The following is an 18,528-nucleotide window of genomic DNA, read 5'->3' on the forward strand; positions in this document are numbered from 1 at the left end:
TTTCAGCATTGCTTGAGAAGAAAAATCTAGAAGACAGCTACTCTTTTTTAAATTTAATTTTTAAAAGTTTTATATAATGTTAAAGGTTACTTTCCTTTTACAGTTATTATAAAATATTGACTATATTCCTCATGTTGTAAATACATCCTTGGGCCTATCTTACATCCAATCGTTTGTACCTCCCACTCCCCCATCCCTGTACTGCCCCCCCTGCCCACTGGTAAGCACTAATTTGTTCTCTGCATCTGTCAGTCTGGAAAGAAGCTGCTCTTGAGGGCAGCAATAACATCATCCCTTTGAAGCACAGACCCTGCATCCTGAACTACTGAACAAGACTGAGCCAACATAAAAAGAATAACAATTCGCTAACCCATTGGTCCCATTTAGTCTCCCCTCTCACCCGGTCAACATATTTCAACATGGAAAGAGCAACTAACGTTACCAGCAGTTTCTGCTGGGCCTTTAGTAGCATCTGTTTCACAGTTACAGGCAAAGTAAGATGGAGACTTAATTTCTCATTCAAAAAGCACTAGGGACGTCTCCAGTGTAATTAAATTCTTACATACAACAATGTATATTGTTTCTGGCAGAACAAAAGATAAATGCTGTTGCATAATTGATTAGAACCGGGGAAGAGACCTCAATTCACACTGAGTTGCAACACAGAAATCTCTTGGCCTTTTCTCTCTTTGCCGCCCCTTGATTATTTACACCAAGCTGGCCAGAAGTGGGCTGGGGAACTGCCAAACTGCATGCCCGGGGCCACCTCTGAATATCTGACATCTCAGTTTTTCTTCAAACTCTATGAGGAGAATTAAGAAGTGAGGTGGGGATACAGTGATTACCTAGTTAGACAAGCAAGCATTTCAGATGCATAAATGTCCTAGAGTAGAACCAGAAGAAATTGTAAATGGAAACCATTTAGTTGCTTAAAACAATAAACTCTGCTTAGCCTCCTCCACCTGTAATCACTCAACCTCTCCCCCCACACAAATATCATCACAAGTAGCTCCTGCACAATTATTTCTCTACTGGGGCCCTTCTAAATGGCACTTTTAGAAATGATGTACAAATAAATGTTACGAAACAAAGATTAAATGTATGCCATTCTACTAACTGCAGTGCAACCTTATGCAAGTCCCTCAGGATCTCAGAGAATGATAAAGGTTGTCACGGATGGAAATAACATATCTAGCCAGAAGCCAGACACCCACCTATTTCCATCATTTTCTCCTTTTTAGAACGAGTATATTCCACAGGAGAGAAGAGTTTACAAGCATAAATAAGATACTCCGTCCTTCATATCTATAGGTTGGCGACATTAATCTCCGTGAAAAGTAGTCACCACTGGAAAGAACTGAGTCCACAAAGGGAACAACCAGGTAAAGTGTCTCAATTCATGTGATCCTGGTGTTTAAGGACTGTGAATTCGATCTGCGATTCAATTTAAAAGGAATGGTGTAATTAAATTTAAAAAGTAATTAAAACTCAGAAAAATCTAGCAAGCGTTACCCATGAACTAGAATCAATCAACCTCTCTCTTCCACACACACACACACACACACACACACACACACACACACACACCATGTAAATGTAAAAATATAAACTGGTATATTCTACCAGTATCTGAACTTTTTTTTTTTTTAGCAACCTAATTGTTCTTACTATCTGATTAGAATGCTATTTCTGAATTTACTCTAAATCACAAATCAGAGTCAAGTCCTTTCTTGGGTTATGGATGGAATTCTGGGAACTGAAGGCAGGTTACCTTAAAAAGCTTCTCTTCTTTTTCCCCCCGAACCCAGTAAAGGGCTAACACCCTCTCCCTGTCTACCTTCACCCACCTCTCCAAATGCTCTCCTTTACCTCTGTTCCAGGAAGCCCCATCATACAGGATTTCCTGGTCCTGCACCAGGGCTCAACACAGACCTCCGGGAAACCTCCCAGCACAGGAGAGTCAACTTGTGAGATAACGAGCCACTTGCCCTTCCAGCCTGTTGCACAGGCCTCACCTTTCTTGGTGCCAGCAGGCTCCTACTTCGGCAGTCCCGCTGGTGTTGCCCTTTGCCCTCTGACGCCCTCCCCCCGCCCCCAATCCTCCCCTCCAGTATTAGCGCCTCCTGTCCGCAACCCGGCGTGAATTAACACATGCCTCCTCATTAGCTGCTCTCCAGCGATCCTGTTCAGTTACAGCCTGTCACCCTCACCTCTAACGTACGCTGGCCCTGGCATCATTCATTCTTACTCTGGATATAATCTCTCAAACTCATTCTTGCTCATAATTTTACTCTGAACTTTACTAGCTGGATAAGCCCCTAACATCCGGATGACCCACCTATTTCCACCATGCATAAAATCAGAATCTCCCCTCTTCTCATGCTACGTTTGATCTTCCTATGCTCTCAAAGCTCCCCATGGCCACATGGCCCTGGCTTGAGCCTGACGGTTCTACTACATTATAGATGGACGGTCAAAATCCAGGGAGCAGAGTGATCTCAGCTACTACTGACACCAAAAACTAGTCAAGTACCACATGAGGCCACAAACGATCCTGCCGTTCCTCAAGAGATGAGCAGAGCTCAAAAACAGTGAATCCAGGCAGGTGGTTGTCCAGAGCGGGTGAGACTTCTCTGGGTGGGACATCATCTCCACTACAAGCCCGGGTCCCAAAGACAGTGCTTCCGTCCTCGGGCGGGAATGGAAGGATCAAGGAAAGAGGACATGGATCAGAAAAGGTACGACGTACAACACTCAGGTGGAGGGAAGGGTGAGGAAGGAGTGGGGAGTCTGTGTGGACTCAGCTCACCCTCATGGCTTCCATTCATCCCTGCTCTCCAGCACCTCCTGTCACCCTTTCTTCCTGACTGTGTGCCCTGCTGACTTCAGGCCTAGCGCCCCAAATACAGGAGCAACAACCACACCTAACTTGCCTAACTAGCTCCTAAAATCGGATGAGGTCAAACCCTGATACTAAATTCCATATTCTCTACCATTCCCATGGTTCTGTTCCTCTGAGCCAACCCTAGCTCCAGGAAGAAAAGCTTGTTGAATATGAATAACCAACTGATTCTTAAATTGGAATATTTGTGAGTCTTACTTCCATTAGGCCTTAAGGTATACTGAGGACTAAACTATAAGATAAAGAATCATACTCATTGTTGAGTCAATAATTATTCATGATTTTATTAAACAAAAGTCTCTTTAGAGAACAGTAAGAGATTAATTCTCAGCTACCATCAACCGGAGAGAGCGGAACGAGGTTACAATTTTTTTTTAATGCACAGATGTTGTTAATAACAAAATTAACCAGATAGATATTATATTTCAACAAATGCTTTTAATAATCAATCACTACGTTGCTTTAATACTCTGATGTTCTCATTAAATCAAAACTGGTTAACTAAAATGGTTATGTTTAAAACATGCTCATATCATTTTTTTTTTTAACATCTTTATTGGGGTATAATTGCTTTACAATGGTGTGTTAGTTTCTGCTTTATAACAGAGTGAGTCAGTTATACATATATATATGTTCCCATATCTCTTCCCTCTTTGTCTCCCTCCCTCCCCAGAGGTTGTTGGGAAGGTTGTTAAAACCCAAATTTGCAACTGGAATGCTTGCTGAAAGCACCTGGTTACCTCAGCAGTCAATATAAATTACAGAGGCTTTCGTCCTTATCCCCTCCTGGGGCACGTGGAGCACAGCCCTAAGGGAACTCCTATTACTCTTTTTTCCAGTGCTCCAGGAGACGTGCACATCTGTTGTTGACACATGTGGAACCTCAGCTCTCCCACCACCTCTCACACTGTTGATGTGATCATGATATTTTCAAACCTAAGGAAGGACCTCCAGGCAGAAGGAAGACACACCTGACACAATTAAAACCAAAACAGTTGGCACACTGGGATACAGATGAGGAATTTACTGCCTTTCTCTGTACACTCCGAGCTGCTGGATGTTAGTGAAGGGTTAAGCTAAGGACAAAATTAAAGAATTGTATCTGTTTTCTTATTACATGAAGAGGTTGCATCACTTGGTTTTTCCTTAAAATCTCTGACCATAAAATTGTGACCCTTTCCTAATTTACCTGGGCTACTTCAAGTTTACTTTGGGGAACTCCTTTCCACAGACAGATTGACATTGCCTTTTAGGATCTTGCAATGCATGCTGGTTAAGAATCTTAGCCTGGGAACCACCCGGACCTGGGTCTGATACTTGACTCACCGCCTACTTACTAGCTGGGTGACCTCAGGCAAGTAGCTTCCCCTCGGCAAGCCCATCTCCTTATCTGTAAAGCAGGTAGGACACCCCACTGCCAGCCTGGGAGTATTCTTGTGAGGATTCAGAGAGACCTTGGTATCAAGTCTTCCTCTCGGTGACCGACGCATAGTTAAGTACTCAATAGTTTCTTTGTTTTTACCATTGTAATTGTTTTACAAAAGAGAGTCGAACAGATAAAATGCACAAGCTGACCTGTAACATAATTGAAAAACTTAAGGCAATGCACATGTATTTTGGCAGTTTAGAATGTGATAACTGGACAAACGTTTCTTCCTTGTTGAGTGCTCAGCAAAGTCTGCATACTGTGCTATTAGAAATGCCTGTTATAAGGGGAACAGACCTCCACCAGGTTCATAGTATCATTTGAATTTGAAGGCATTCCTTTCTCACAAAAGGAATTGCCATTTGAAAGGACAAGTCCCTATGAGGAGTAGAACAGACAGCAGAAGGTCTTGGCTTTTAGCTGCCTGAGCCATCTCAAATAATTCATCCAGTCTTCTTGACCTCTGCTTCAACCTCTCTGTCCAGGAAAGCAACAGGTATATTGCATGCAAGGAGGTTACTGATTCCTTCAAGTTTGATTTTGGGGTCAGATAGAACTAGCTTCAAATTCTAGCTGCACAGCATGCAAGCTGTGTGGCTAATGATTTTGAGCCCTAGTTTATGCCTCTGGGAGGAGATTAATGGGGTACCTTCCTGATAGGTTTGCTGGGAGGATTAAAAGAGAGCAAATTGCCCAAGCTTTGCAAATGGCAGCTAATAAAATAATGAAAACTTTTTGCTTTCAGAACTCTATCTTAAATTGAGGACTCCAAAGAGCTTCTGTGACTATTATTAATTTTTAATTAAAAGTAAGTTAAAATTTATTTTATTACTATGAGAAACAAAATGAGAAACTTTAAAAATATTTGTGTATTAATTTAAAAATCACAGCAAACTCTTAATATGCTAACATAAAAATACATTTTTAATAAAAAGTAACTTTTTTTAAAAAAAGGAACAAAAGAGAAGACTTCATTAGTTTTTTTTTTTCAAGTCCCTTTAATGTCTTAGTAGGAAGGAGTGGAATTCTCATATCTGCTTCCACTAAAATCTGTTGCAGTATCACACATTACTTAGCTTCTGGAAAACTCCACTTTACACCCTAGATGGAATGAAAGCAGAGAAAAGCAAATAATACCTTGGCATTATAAAAATAGTTTTGACCTCATGGACTCCCTGAAAGGGACTCAGGGACCCCCCACTCTTTGAAAACAACTTTGTGACATCTTTGTCTGTTTTGGTATCGGTGATGGTGGCCTCGTGCTCATATCATTTTTATGATCACTCCTGAAAATTTCTAGTAAAACACATTATATAAACTACTTTGGTAATGTACTCTAAATAGGATGACATAAAGCTTAGCTTAAGATCCACTATAATCAAAGGGCCAGAGAATGAAAATGAGAGAGAGAGAGAGAGAGAACACAAAAGTACACCAGAGCATGTGAGACAGAGAGAGACATAAAAGGGGAGAGAGACGGAGGGGGAAGCAAAGAGAAAATCATTTGGACACATAAACGAGCCTCAACAGATTTTAGCTGAAAAATTTAATGGTATCACTGAATATTACATTTATCCTTAACTCCAAAAGGAAATTTTGCAGGGCACTTTTGTGCCCAAGAGAAAGAAAATATACTTTTGTGTTTACTTAGAATTTTTTTTGAACAAAAAAATTGTGAGTTTTACTCCTATTTCTTCCAGAAAATTTGACACCATCATTCAAGGCCCAGGTCAAAGGTCACTTTACAAGTGAAGCCATCACCAGCTTCCTAGGTTTCATTACATATATTGTAGCACTAATCACATCAAATAGTAGCAACTCATTTGCCTGTCCCTGAGATGATGAAGCCTTGAAAACAAGGTCTAAATATAATTTGGCTTTGTAGGCCTGTGTCTAACAAATAACATACTCTAAGTATATGATTACTAGATTCAATCAGACTACAGCATAGGTGTCATGATTAATTTAATGTATCAACTTGACTGGGCCACAGGGTGCCCACATTAAACATTATTTCTGAGTGTGCCTGGGAGGGTGTTTCTAGATGAGACTGGCATTTGAATCAGCGGACTCAGTAAAGCAGATGGCCCTCCCCAGTGTGGGAGGCCATCGTCAAATCTGTTGAGGGTCTGAATAGAACAAAAAGTGGAGAAAGGGAGGATTAGTCCTTTCTCACCTGCTTAAGCTGGGACACTGGACTTCTCCTGGCCTTGGATTCACACCACCGGCTCCCCTGGTTCTCAGGCCTTTGGACTTGAACTGGAACTACACCACTGGATTTCCCAGGTCTCCAGCTTACAGATGGCAGATCATGGGACTTCGCAGTCTCCATAATCACATGAGCCAATTTTTACAATAAATTATATATATTATATATATATATGTATATATACACACACATATATATGTGTGTATGCATATATATATATATATATATCCTATTAGTTCTGTCTCTCTGGAGAACCCTGCCTAATACAAAATAAGCTGTCAACATTCTGTGAGGGAAATGAATAGCATGTGTACCAACCACTAGAGCATATCCAGTGAGTGCAAGGATTTTATTTCCTCCAAGAGAAAGCCAGAGGTATCTATTTCTCATCAATACAGAACAACAACTTAGAAGTCCCCAGTCAGATCCTGAAACTGGAAGCTGACATATTAAGTCAGAGACCCGGTACCCCCTGGTATGCAGGTATGTTCCAGCAGTATCCTCAGTCCAAGGAAACAATATAGATACAATTACTGGCCTGAACAGCAAATTTTCCTAAGGCCAAATGGACATAATTAACATGACTTAAAATAATGAAATGGCTATTTTAACGAGCACTTAGTAACTACCAGACAATATGTGAACGTTTTAGCATTTTACTCACTTAACTTTCATGACAACTGTATGGACGAGACACTACTATCATCATCATCATCATCCACATAGCACTGGTGTGACAATGAGCTACAGAAGCAGGTGAAGCCCTGGCAGAGCTGGGATTGAAAGCCAGGAGGCCTACATATAGAGCCAAGCTCTTAAACACGTCAGCAAGTTCAACAGTCTCCATGGGTCCCTTAAATGTACCTAAAGTACTACCTATTAGAAAGCGGTGATGTTAAGGCATTTTTACACCCTTCCTTTAAAACTCACTGAAAACTTTTAAAGCCAATTTAGAAAAAAAAAAAAGAGAAAAACTCCATCTTAAGTGAAAGTAAAAACAGTCAGAAACTCAGACTGCCAATCAAAACATACTCATCAAAGACTGTGAAATCTCGGAGTCCTCAGGGAATGGATACATACCTCCTCAGACCTGGAGCAATTTCCTAAAAGTGAAAATCACAGCAATGAAAGGCCTATCCTGTGAAAACAGAGAAAGTGGTGCTAAGAGAGCAAACACACAGATGCAGCATTTTCTAGAGTCTAGCTCCATCATCCAGAGGGTCACTGAAGTGCCAGAAGTACAGGAGCCTTTGTCTCCAGAGGCTCTGCTGTACAAGGGCAATTGAGAGAGGACTCTGGAAGTAACACCTTTATTTAGAGTATCTGAAATAAGAAACGCAAGACAAAGATTTGGACTCATCTAGCACATGCCCAAAACTGTTGGAGCCCCTGTCCACAATACTACCTGCCACACTGGAAACTACCGGCCCCATTCAAAGATGGGTAAAAACCAGAGAGAGGCCACAAGGGAACTGTGCATGAAAGCAGCAAATATTAAAAGCCAGAGAGAAATGTAAGCAAGAGGCCAGTGAAGAACAAACACCGCAGGAAGAATTACCCAAGGAAACAGATGAAGAATTTGGATAAATAGCACCACTTCACAGGCTCAAAAATAATAATGGTTCAAACAAAAGGGTCTCGCTTTAAAAGAAAGTAATATTCAGGAAAGTACAGGGCTCAAATGATAAAATACAGGACATGTGAAACAGATGAAAGTAAGTAGACAGAGTTATGAAATACTACAGAGATGATAATTAACTCCAGGAACTAAAAAGTGACAAAGAATTTGACTGAAACGATAGTAAGAAAAAATGTTGAATGGGAAAGCACAGTTAAGTGACATAAAAACGTTAAAGGTGAAGACCACAGATACGAAACACCAAGGAGAAACATTATACCTATCTTCAGGGTTACTAAACAAGAGAACAAATAGAAAAGACACCTTAAATATAATATTTAAATCTGAAGACATAAAAACAGAGTCTACTTCTCAGAGCTGAATGGGAGGATCCAAGAAAAACTGACACAGAATGATAAAAACCAAGAAGCAAAACCGATGAAGTTACTGAACTTCTGGCTTACTAAAAATAGTCCATGGACATCTGAACAAAAAGCAAGACAAGAACAAGTGCAAAGACCAGTTTGCTTCAGTCTTCACAGTGACACCAAACACCAGATGACAGTAAAGTAGTGTTTCCATATGTCTGAGAAAAATAAGAATTAATACTAGCTGGCTTTGATAATTACAGTTAACAATCAGAAAATAAATGTTAATAAACCCAAGTTTTAAGAAGACAGTAAAACAAGAAGAGGGAAAAGTGTTAGAAATGTCATTAATTTACCCATCTTTCATAGCAACAAGTCAAAAGATGTTGTTTGAAGTTAAATTCAGTCATTAAAAAAAAAACCACAGAATTATCAGAACTCAAAGTTTTTTATTTTCTTTTTCTCTTAACTCTCAAATGATAGCATCACTTTGGTGAAAGGACGTTAATGAAAATAATAAATTCCTTTGGTTTAAACTCAGCTTCTGTTTCTTCCATTACATCAGAAGCAAACAAAAATAACTCTATACTAGAAATACAAAGTATAAATATGATCCTATTTTTGTAAAACCTTCTCTCTTTACTTGTATATACGTACACGGAGATGCTGCAAATAATGCTCACCAAATGCTAATAGGTGTGAGACAGGGAGGTGATGGGACTTTGCATGCTTTAATGTTTTAAAATGAGCAATACATCATCTTTTCAAAGAATAAAGCCATTGTTCTACTTCAATAACTGCATAATCTTTCTCAAATCCCTGTATATCATTTTGTTCTCGTATCCCAGGTCTAAGAAATCAGACACCCAAGGGTGACGGGACTTGACCCAAGAATGACCTCATGCAGGACTATATTTTAATAAATATGCTATACACCTACTAGTTTGGATCATTATCAAATCTACTGATTAGGCTCAATAAAAGGAATAACTTTTAATATAACTAGATATGCCTGGAAACAGCATGAACTGCCACATGCAGTAGGAAATTCCAAGGAGTACTCAAGATATAGCGCTAAAGTAACCAACCAACTCTTATGGAAAGACAGCCATGTACCAAGCACAGATTAGAGTCAATGACCTTTGTGGGCACTTCCAATTCTGAAGATACTTGACTTTGTGATGTGACGTCATACAACAAAGTCATGAATCTCTGTCTTATGCTGTATAAATAATAGTAGCAAGCACGACCCATACTTTTAGAACTCTACAGCTCTGAATTACTTTCATAAATATGTCATATTTTCTTTCACCCCATAACACCTCTTGAAATAGGTAGGACAGGTGTTATTAGTTCCACCTGGCACTTGAGAAAATTAAAATTCAGAAAGAAGTCACTGGTCCAAGATCATACAGGCAGAGAATTGCAGAGCGAAGACTTGACTTTTTGTGATTCCATGTTTACTGCCCAGGCGGCTGCTCTACATAAATGTATAGTGGCCTAGCGCTGACAATATACTTCACTTACATCAACTGGGGCTTTCTCAACAACTATGCCTACTTAGCTCAAAATGGAAGAAAAGCTGGATTGTTGCTATTACAGTCTTTCTACTTTGTGTGAAGAAAGAGCCTTGAAACTTCATGGAAAAGAAATTTAAAGTAACCACCCTATATATGCCCATCGCTATGAAGCAAGCTTTTTTTCTGTAGGGAATTAAAGCTTTCCCAGAAAGGCCTGCTACTGTCCTCTTGCTTTCCAGATCCAAAAAAGGAAAACTTACCCACTGTTAACGCTGAATGGTTTAAGCAGCTGTTCATCAGAGGTAGTCACAGAGCAAAAGTTTGAACATGAACTCTGATAAGCTGGACTAATGTATATGCATGCATATGTTTTGGACACCTGCTCTAAACCAGCTGTTGAGAGCACTTGGGAAACATACTGAAATGGCTGGAAAACTATGGAGCAAAGCCAGGTTTGTGGAGTCAGGTCCACAAACATTCACAATGAGAGCAACTGCTAAAATATGTTAAAGAGCACATAGACAAGGTTTTATGCCGATATATGTGAATAGAAAATAATGGATAGCTGGAATCTTTTTAGAATTTATTTAATGTTATCTAATGGCAAATGGTAAAGCAACAAATTCAAGTGCAATGAAATGGAGTAAAAGAAAGAACTTAAAAACTGAGTAAAGAACTTAATGTGAATATACACACACACATATATTTTGATATAAATATATTTATATATTGTATTTATATATTATTGATTAATTGATTGATTGGTTGAAAGAGGAGATGAAGACAGCACCTGAAAATAAGACTATTGATATGGCCACAAAAGAAATTTTACAAATGCTATTTAGGCTGTTTAAATATTAGAACATAAGCAGGAAGGCACAGCATGATATTCTGTAGCTCTTGGCAAGATTTTATCACCGCTGGCAAACTGGTAATGTACAAATAGTTTTAAGAGCCATATTCAAATCCCTTTTCAATTATGTAGACAGTGGCAACGTTGCATCCACTGCTGACATTTTAAAAATGTCATCTTAAAACTGACCTTGGGAATATACGTGAAATATAGAAGAGATAAATTTCCAAACTGCAATTTTCTCTCTGAATCAGACCTTACTAAAACCAACAACACCTGGTTCAAGCAGATTTAAAAACAAGCGTCAATGTACTCTTTGTTCTAAGGCATCTATAACTGAAAACACAGATTGAGAAATATAAGGAACAGCAAGAAGAAAAACATAATTCATTGGGACAAACACATTAAGTGAAATACTCACTGCTCCTTCCTCTATAAAGACTTCTGAACTCATGAATTATGAGCTATGAGGCACAATCATTTAGAATGAATCACACATAATATATTATACTTAATCAAGATAATATTTTCAGTCTACCCTCAGGGTAAGTATTAACACAAAGATTCTCTTTGCGAAAATCTTCAGTTGTCATAAAATTAGTTACAGAGCAATGACACTGTCAAAATGTATAAACTTACAAAGCTGACACTGATCCATTCAAACATAAAAATTTAATTACAAATGAACAAAAACATAAATATAAGATCAACAGCATACATAAGAAAAGGGATAAGTACTTTCTGCATGATAATGAGTGAAGGTTTCCATGTTTATGCAGCGATGAGTCAGGAAAATTTGAATTGACTACATTTGGCCTATCTGTCTTAAGGAGTTTAGAAAATTGTTTAACGTTACATTATACGTGAAATTATCAATGGTTTGCTGGAGCTAGCTCATCTCCAGCTCATGAGAGCCAATTGTTAAATTTTAAGGAATCTTGCAAGCTCTTTGTTAAACCATTGAAACCAGCAGTAGTGGGAATATTTACACCATGGGAATTGACAAATATTACAGATCAGGCCTCCCCACCCCATGCCCTAGAGCCAGTTTACTAGCACACCACTAGTCCATATACAAATAAGTACACAGTACAATTAATTCTCACAAAGTAAATGCACCCATATAGGCAATACTGAGATCATAAAAAAGAACATTACCCAGAAATCTACCTTATATCATCTCTGAATCAAAACTCCCTCTAGAGGGCTAAAAACTTTCCAGAAACAAATACTACAAAGGAGAAATTTTAGCAAGGAAAAAAGGAAGGCTTTTTTTTTTTTAAGATGCCACATACATGTAAAATCATACAGTATTTGCCTTTGTCTTTATTTCACTTAGTATAATGCCTTCAAGTTCCATCCATCCACGTTGTCACAAATAGTAGGAGTTCCTCATTTTTTATGACTGAATAATACTCCACTGTGTATATATACCACATCTTATTTATCTTTTCATCTGTTGACAGACAGGTTGTTTCCATTTCTTGGCTACTATAAATAATGCTGCAATGATCATGGGGGTACAGTTATCTCTTCAAGTTAGTGTTTTCATTACCTTTGGATATACTCCCAGAAGTGGAACTGCTGGATCATATGGTAGTTCTGTTTTTAATTTTTTGAGGATCTTCCATAATGTTTTCCATAGTGGCTGCACCAATTTACAATTCCACCAACCAGTGCACAAGGATTCCCCTTTCTCCACATCCATGTCAGCATTATCTCTTATCTTTTTAATTGTGGCCACTCTAACAAGCATGAGGTGATATGTCATTTTTCTGATGACTAGTGATATTGAGCGTCTTTTTATGTCCCTGGCCTTTCAGATATCTTCTTTGGAGCAATGTCTATTCAGACTTAGGACCATTATTTTGTTCAGTTATTTGGGGGGTTTTGCTATTGAGTAGTACGAGCACCTTCTATTTGGGGATATTAACCCCTTATCAGATACACAGTTTGCAAATATTTTTTTTTCCCATTCTGTAGGTTGTCTTTTCATTTTGTTGATGGTTTCCTTTGCTGTGAAGAAACTTTTTAGCTTGATGTAGTCCCTCTTGTTTATTTTTTATTTTGTTGCTTGTACTTTAGGTGTCATATCCGAAACATCATTACCAAGACCTATGTCAAGAAGCTTTGTTCCTGTACTTTCTTGTAGTAGTTTCATGGTATCCGGTCCTACATTTAAGTCTTTAATCTCTGTTGACTTAAGTTTTGTAAGTGGTATAAGATATGGGTCCAATTTCATTCCTTCATACATGTATATCAAATTATCCCAGTACGATTTATTGAAGAGACTGCCTTTTCTCCATTGAGTATTCTTGGCTCCCTTGTCAAATATTAGTTGACCATATATGTTTGGGTTTATTTCTGGGCTCTCGATTCTGTTCCATTGGTCTATTTGTTGGTTTTTTTTCTACCAGTGCCATACTGTTTTGATGACTATAACTTTATAGTACAGCTTGAAATCAGAAAGTGTGATGTGACATCTCCCATTTTTTGTTCCTCAGGATTTCTTTGGCTATTCAAGGTTGTTTGTGGTTCCATATAAATTTTAGAAATGTTTTTTCCTACTTCTGTAAAATACATAATTGGAATCTTGATATGGATTGCACTGAATCTATAGATGGCTTTCAGTCATATTAACATTTTAACAATATTAATTCTTTCAATCCATGAACATAAGGTACCTCTCCATTTATTTGTGTTTTCTTCAATTTCTTTCATCAGTGTCCTGTAGTTTTCAGCATAGCGATCTCCTAAAATTTATTCCTTTTCATCTCCTTAAATTTATTCCTAAGTATCTTACTCTGTTTGATGCTATTGTAAATTGAATCAATTTATTCCTTTTTCAGAAACTTTGCTGTTAGCGTATAGAATCGCTACTGATTTTTGTTATGTTGATTTTGTACCTTGCAACTTTACTGAATTCATTAATCATATCTATCAGTTTTTTTGGTTGAGTCTTTAAAATTTTCTATATATAAAATCATGCCATCTGCAAATAAAGACAATTTTACATCTTCCTCTGCAATTCTGATAACTTTTTTTTTTCTCACATGATTGCTCTAGCTAGGACTTCCAGTATTATGTTGAATAGAAGCAGTGAGAGCGGACACTCTTGTCTTGTTCTCGATCTTAGAGGAAAAGCTTTCATACTTCCACCATTGAGTATATTAGCTGTGGGCTTGTCACATATGGCCTTTATTATGTTGAGATATGTTCCTTCTAGGCCTAACTTGTTAAGACTTTTTATCATGAATGGATGCTGAATTGGAAGAAGGCAATTTCAAGTGAAAGATATAATCTGGAAAATCATTTGTAAGTATCTGTGAAGGTGGGCTGGCAGAAAAAGACATGATGTACATTTATTTGAAGGTAGCAGGAGCAATGGGGGAAGGAAAATATGAAATTGTATGTGTTGTGCAGCTATATAAAGAGTTATGAGGCACATGCCTCTGTACTAGACTTTATGAAATAGAAATGGTTTAACATATTTTAATTTTCTTAGTATTAATTTATGATGTTTATATTATGACCAGTATGAAGTACACAAAAAGTTCAAAATAAATACTACAAAGTGAGAGCCAGCACTTGATTACTGTTGAAATTCCCAGGACTTTTTTACCCTCTAATTTACACCAGTATTTGGCTGTGAAAAACCAAAGTTAAAAGCCTTTCCTGGGCTTCCCTGGTGGCGCAGTGCTTGAGAGTCCGCCTGCCAATGAAGGAGACGCGGGTTCGTGCCCCGGTCCGGGAAGATCCCACATGCCGCGGAGCGGCTGGGCCCGTGAGCCATGGCCACTGAGCCTGCGCGTCCGGAGCCTGTGCTCCGCAAATGGGAGAGGCCACACAGTGAGAGGCCCGCATAACGCAAGAAAAAAAAAAAAAAGCCTTTCATAATCATCCTATGCCCTTGACGAAAGCCAAGACTGCAGGTGCAAAGAGGACAGCACTGACAGCAATCATATGCCATAGAGCACTAGGATTAGGCTTAGGCTAATTGGAATTGATATATATTAAACAAAATCTGGCTTTTTTTTTTTTGTCCCAGTGATCAGTTGTATCAAGTGGTTTTCCATTTTTTAATTATCATCTGAAAGTTGATTCTTAAGCCAGCTTCGGTTCTGGAAACTGACGACAGCTAGACTTGCACAAAGAAGGGCTGCCTCTTTATAAATTTTTTTTTATATTTAAGGGTTTAAAAACAAAAATTAGGGCTTCCCTGGTGGCGCAGTGGTTGAGAGTCCGCCTGCCAATGAAGGAGACGCGGGTTCGTGCCCCGGTCCGGGAAGGTCCCACATGCCGCGGAGCGGCTGGGCCCGTGAGCCATGGTCGCTGAGCCTGCGCATCCGGAGCCTGAGCATCCGGAGCCTGTGCTCCGCAGCGGGAGAGGCCACGGCAGTGAGAGGTCCGCGTATCGCAAAAAAAATAATAATAATAATTACACTTTATAGATAGATGAATGTTTCTAACCCTTGACCTCTGTCTAACAGTCAAAGAAGGGCTCTAAAGAGAATAACTGCCCAAAATTAATGTTCAAAATAGGACTGCCACTGCAATTATACAGTTTGACTAACCAACCTTTATTGTTTTCCTCTTCATATGGATATTCATTCATCCATTTGTTTCCAGAGTCACATTGATCCTGCAAGAAAAGCACACACAAAAACAACAAATAATTAGAACCAATAAGGGGTTAATATCCAAAATATATAAACAGCTCATACAACTCAACATCAAAAAATAACCCAATTAAAAATAGGCAGAAGATCTGAATAGACATTTTTCCTAAGAGGACATTCAGATGGCCAACAGGCACATGAAAAGATGCTCAACATCGCTAATCACCAGGGAAATGCAAATCAAAACCACAATGAAATATCACCTCACACCTGTCAGAATGACTATCATCAAAAAGAACACAAATAACAAATGTTGGCAAGGATGTGAGAAAAGGGAACCCTCGTACACTGTTGGTGGGAATGTGAATTGGTGCAGCCACTGTGGGAAACAGCATGGAGGTTCCCAAAAAACTAAAAATAGAACTACCATATGACCCAGTAATTCCACTCCTGGATATATATCTGAAAAAAAAAGAAAAACACTAATTCAAAAAGATACGTTAACCCCAATGTTCATAGCAGCATTATTTACAATTGCTAAGATATGGAAGCAACCTAAGTGTCCAACAACAGAAGAATGGATAAAGAAGATGTGGTATACATATACAATGGAATACTACTCAGCCATAAAGAATGGAATTTTGTCATTTGTAACAACATGGATGGACTTGGAGGCTATTATGCTAAGTGAAATAAATCAGACGGAGAAAGACTGTATGATATCACTTACATGTGGAATCTAAATAATACAACAACCTAGTGAAGATAACAGAAAAGAAGCAGACTTGCAGATAAAGACAACAAACTAGTGGTTACCAGTGGGGAGAGGGAAGTAGGGAGAGGCAACGTAGGAGTAGGGGAGTAAGAGGTACAAACTATTATGTATACAATAAGCTACAAGGATGTGTTGTAGAACGCAGGGAAAATAGCCAATATGTTATAACTATAAACGATTGTAACCTTTAAACATTGTGAATCACTATATTCTACACCTGTAACTTATATAATATCGTACATCAACTATACTTCAATTTTAAAAAATGAGAAAAAGGTTCCACATGTTGGTAACATTCTTCCACTGGAGGAAAGAAAAAGAAAACCTTAATTCTGCAATTTTTGAAGCTCTTGACTAGTGGAGTGACACAATAAAAGTAACAGCTGATGAACAGTTTTGGTTTTTGCTTCCTCTTTAGCAGCCATGTAAAGGGCAAAATGGAGAAATGAAGAAACAGAGGCAGAAACTCCAGCTATGACACTATGACAGATCCTGGGCACAAGATATGAAAATCTGTATAAAGATAAGGGAAGGAGGGGAGAAAAAGAAAGGCATGCAACAGGGAGAGAAGGCTGGGGAGAAAATGGCAGAAACTGCTTTAGAAGTAAATTTAATATAAGAAAGAGAAGCCACAAGTGTTCCGGCTGGAGCAGTTGGCTCTATTATTCTTAGCAACGAAGAGATTGTTACAGGAATGCTGTTTTCCCTCTTTACAGTTGATACAAATGTGCAGAACAACTAACATGAATACTTTTGGGTGGCTCCATGTTACCCAATACCCAAGTAACTTTTAAAAAACTGATCTAAGATATGTCACTCAAAAATTAAACAAACACCAAGTAAATATTTATGTGATTTCTAAAAGCTTCCAAATCCCCAACACCATTTGGATCTCACCAAATAGAATTAAATATTGCTGGATTGGAGAGTTCTGATTACAATACACCATTTGCCCCATTTGGATAGATCTTAAAAATCCTATTTATTCTCTCTCAGTATTATGTAACTTGCTTCAGAATTTCCATTTCATGAGGCAAATTTTCTTTGGCGTTCAGTTAAGCCAGCTTATTAGGCACAGTTGACTTTTTTTTTTTTCATTTGGGATTACACTCAAGAGGGGACACGCCTTGGAGTTCTTAGCAGCACCCATTCTGTGCCAATGTCTACACAGGCAGTATCCAGCCAGGTCTCCTTTGTATGTGTTTCCATACATTTGAACAGAAAAAAGAGTTCACTCACTCATAAAGCCTTAAATGAAATGTACCAGAATGTTCATGTTCCATGGGCTTGGCCTGTACGATGAAGTGGGCTTTCATTTTATTACATTTTTAACCCAATCAATTGATCAGTCAGTCAATGACTCTCCCTCCCTCCCTCCTTCCTTCCATCTCTCCCTCTATATCTATATTGATATAGATATGTCTCATGACTCAAAACACATCCCCTAATATATAGTACAGCTTTCACCACTACTAGAAATGCCACTAAGAAGCAATGGAACATAAATACAATATTTTAATATGACAGTGGTGAAATATTCTCTTGAAATTCAGAGGATAATTCTTCTATTTTACATTATGAAACCATAATAGGGTACCCCTTGAAAGAACTAAAAAGTCATCTAAAACACCATGGTCTTAGCAAAATACGTCTTGTCCTTTCTATTCTTCAAAATGTATCTCAATCCATCAGTTCCCACTTCTCAGGAGAATGTACCAGGTACTTCAAAACTGGTTTCAATCTTACATTCTGGTTCTATAATTTTTTTTCACACTTTAATAAACCATGAGAATTTTTACATGACATTCAACTTATTAATGCTTCTCCCTAAATTCATAATACTCCATTGTAGGGATACAGTATTATTTACTCCCTCACTTTTGTCTACTAGTTTATGATTTTTTACTATTACTGATAACACACATCCTTCTACGTAAATCTTGGACACAAGGACCTCTGCTAGCCTGGAGGATGCCTTTGGACAATTAGAAAGGATGCCCTCTCTGGGAAGACACAGACAGACTCTAATCAGGAGGTGGGGCCTGGCCAGGGAAGCCTAGTGTAGATTTCCACGACTCACCCCTCAGCCAAGCATCCATATCCTACACCACTGTACTTAGCTGCCCTGCCTGCACCTTTAATTGCCTTAATTGCCTTAGAATATAGTTATATAATTACTGGATCATAATAATATGAACTTTTTTCACTCTTTCAAAATATATTACCCAAATTGCTTTT

General features: G+C 38.4%; 1 protein-coding gene across 1 annotated transcript in view; it reads right to left on the reverse strand.

Moving 5' to 3' along the window:
• KLF12 (KLF transcription factor 12) overlaps positions 1-18,528 on the reverse strand; it is a 446,968-nt gene that overhangs the window by 286,527 nt on the left and 141,913 nt on the right. Inside the window, exon 2 of the mRNA XM_007447097.1 lies at positions 15,475-15,538. Within this exon, the coding sequence (XP_007447159.1) occupies positions 15,475-15,507 (33 nt within the window). The 5' untranslated portion in view covers positions 15,508-15,538. The remainder of the gene's footprint in view (positions 1-15,474; positions 15,539-18,528) is intronic.

Source organism: Lipotes vexillifer, unplaced genomic scaffold, assembly GCF_000442215.2.
Source record: "Lipotes vexillifer unplaced genomic scaffold, Lipotes_vexillifer_v1.1 scaffold1491, whole genome shotgun sequence".
Classification (NCBI taxonomy): Eukaryota; Metazoa; Chordata; class Mammalia; order Artiodactyla; family Lipotidae; genus Lipotes; species Lipotes vexillifer.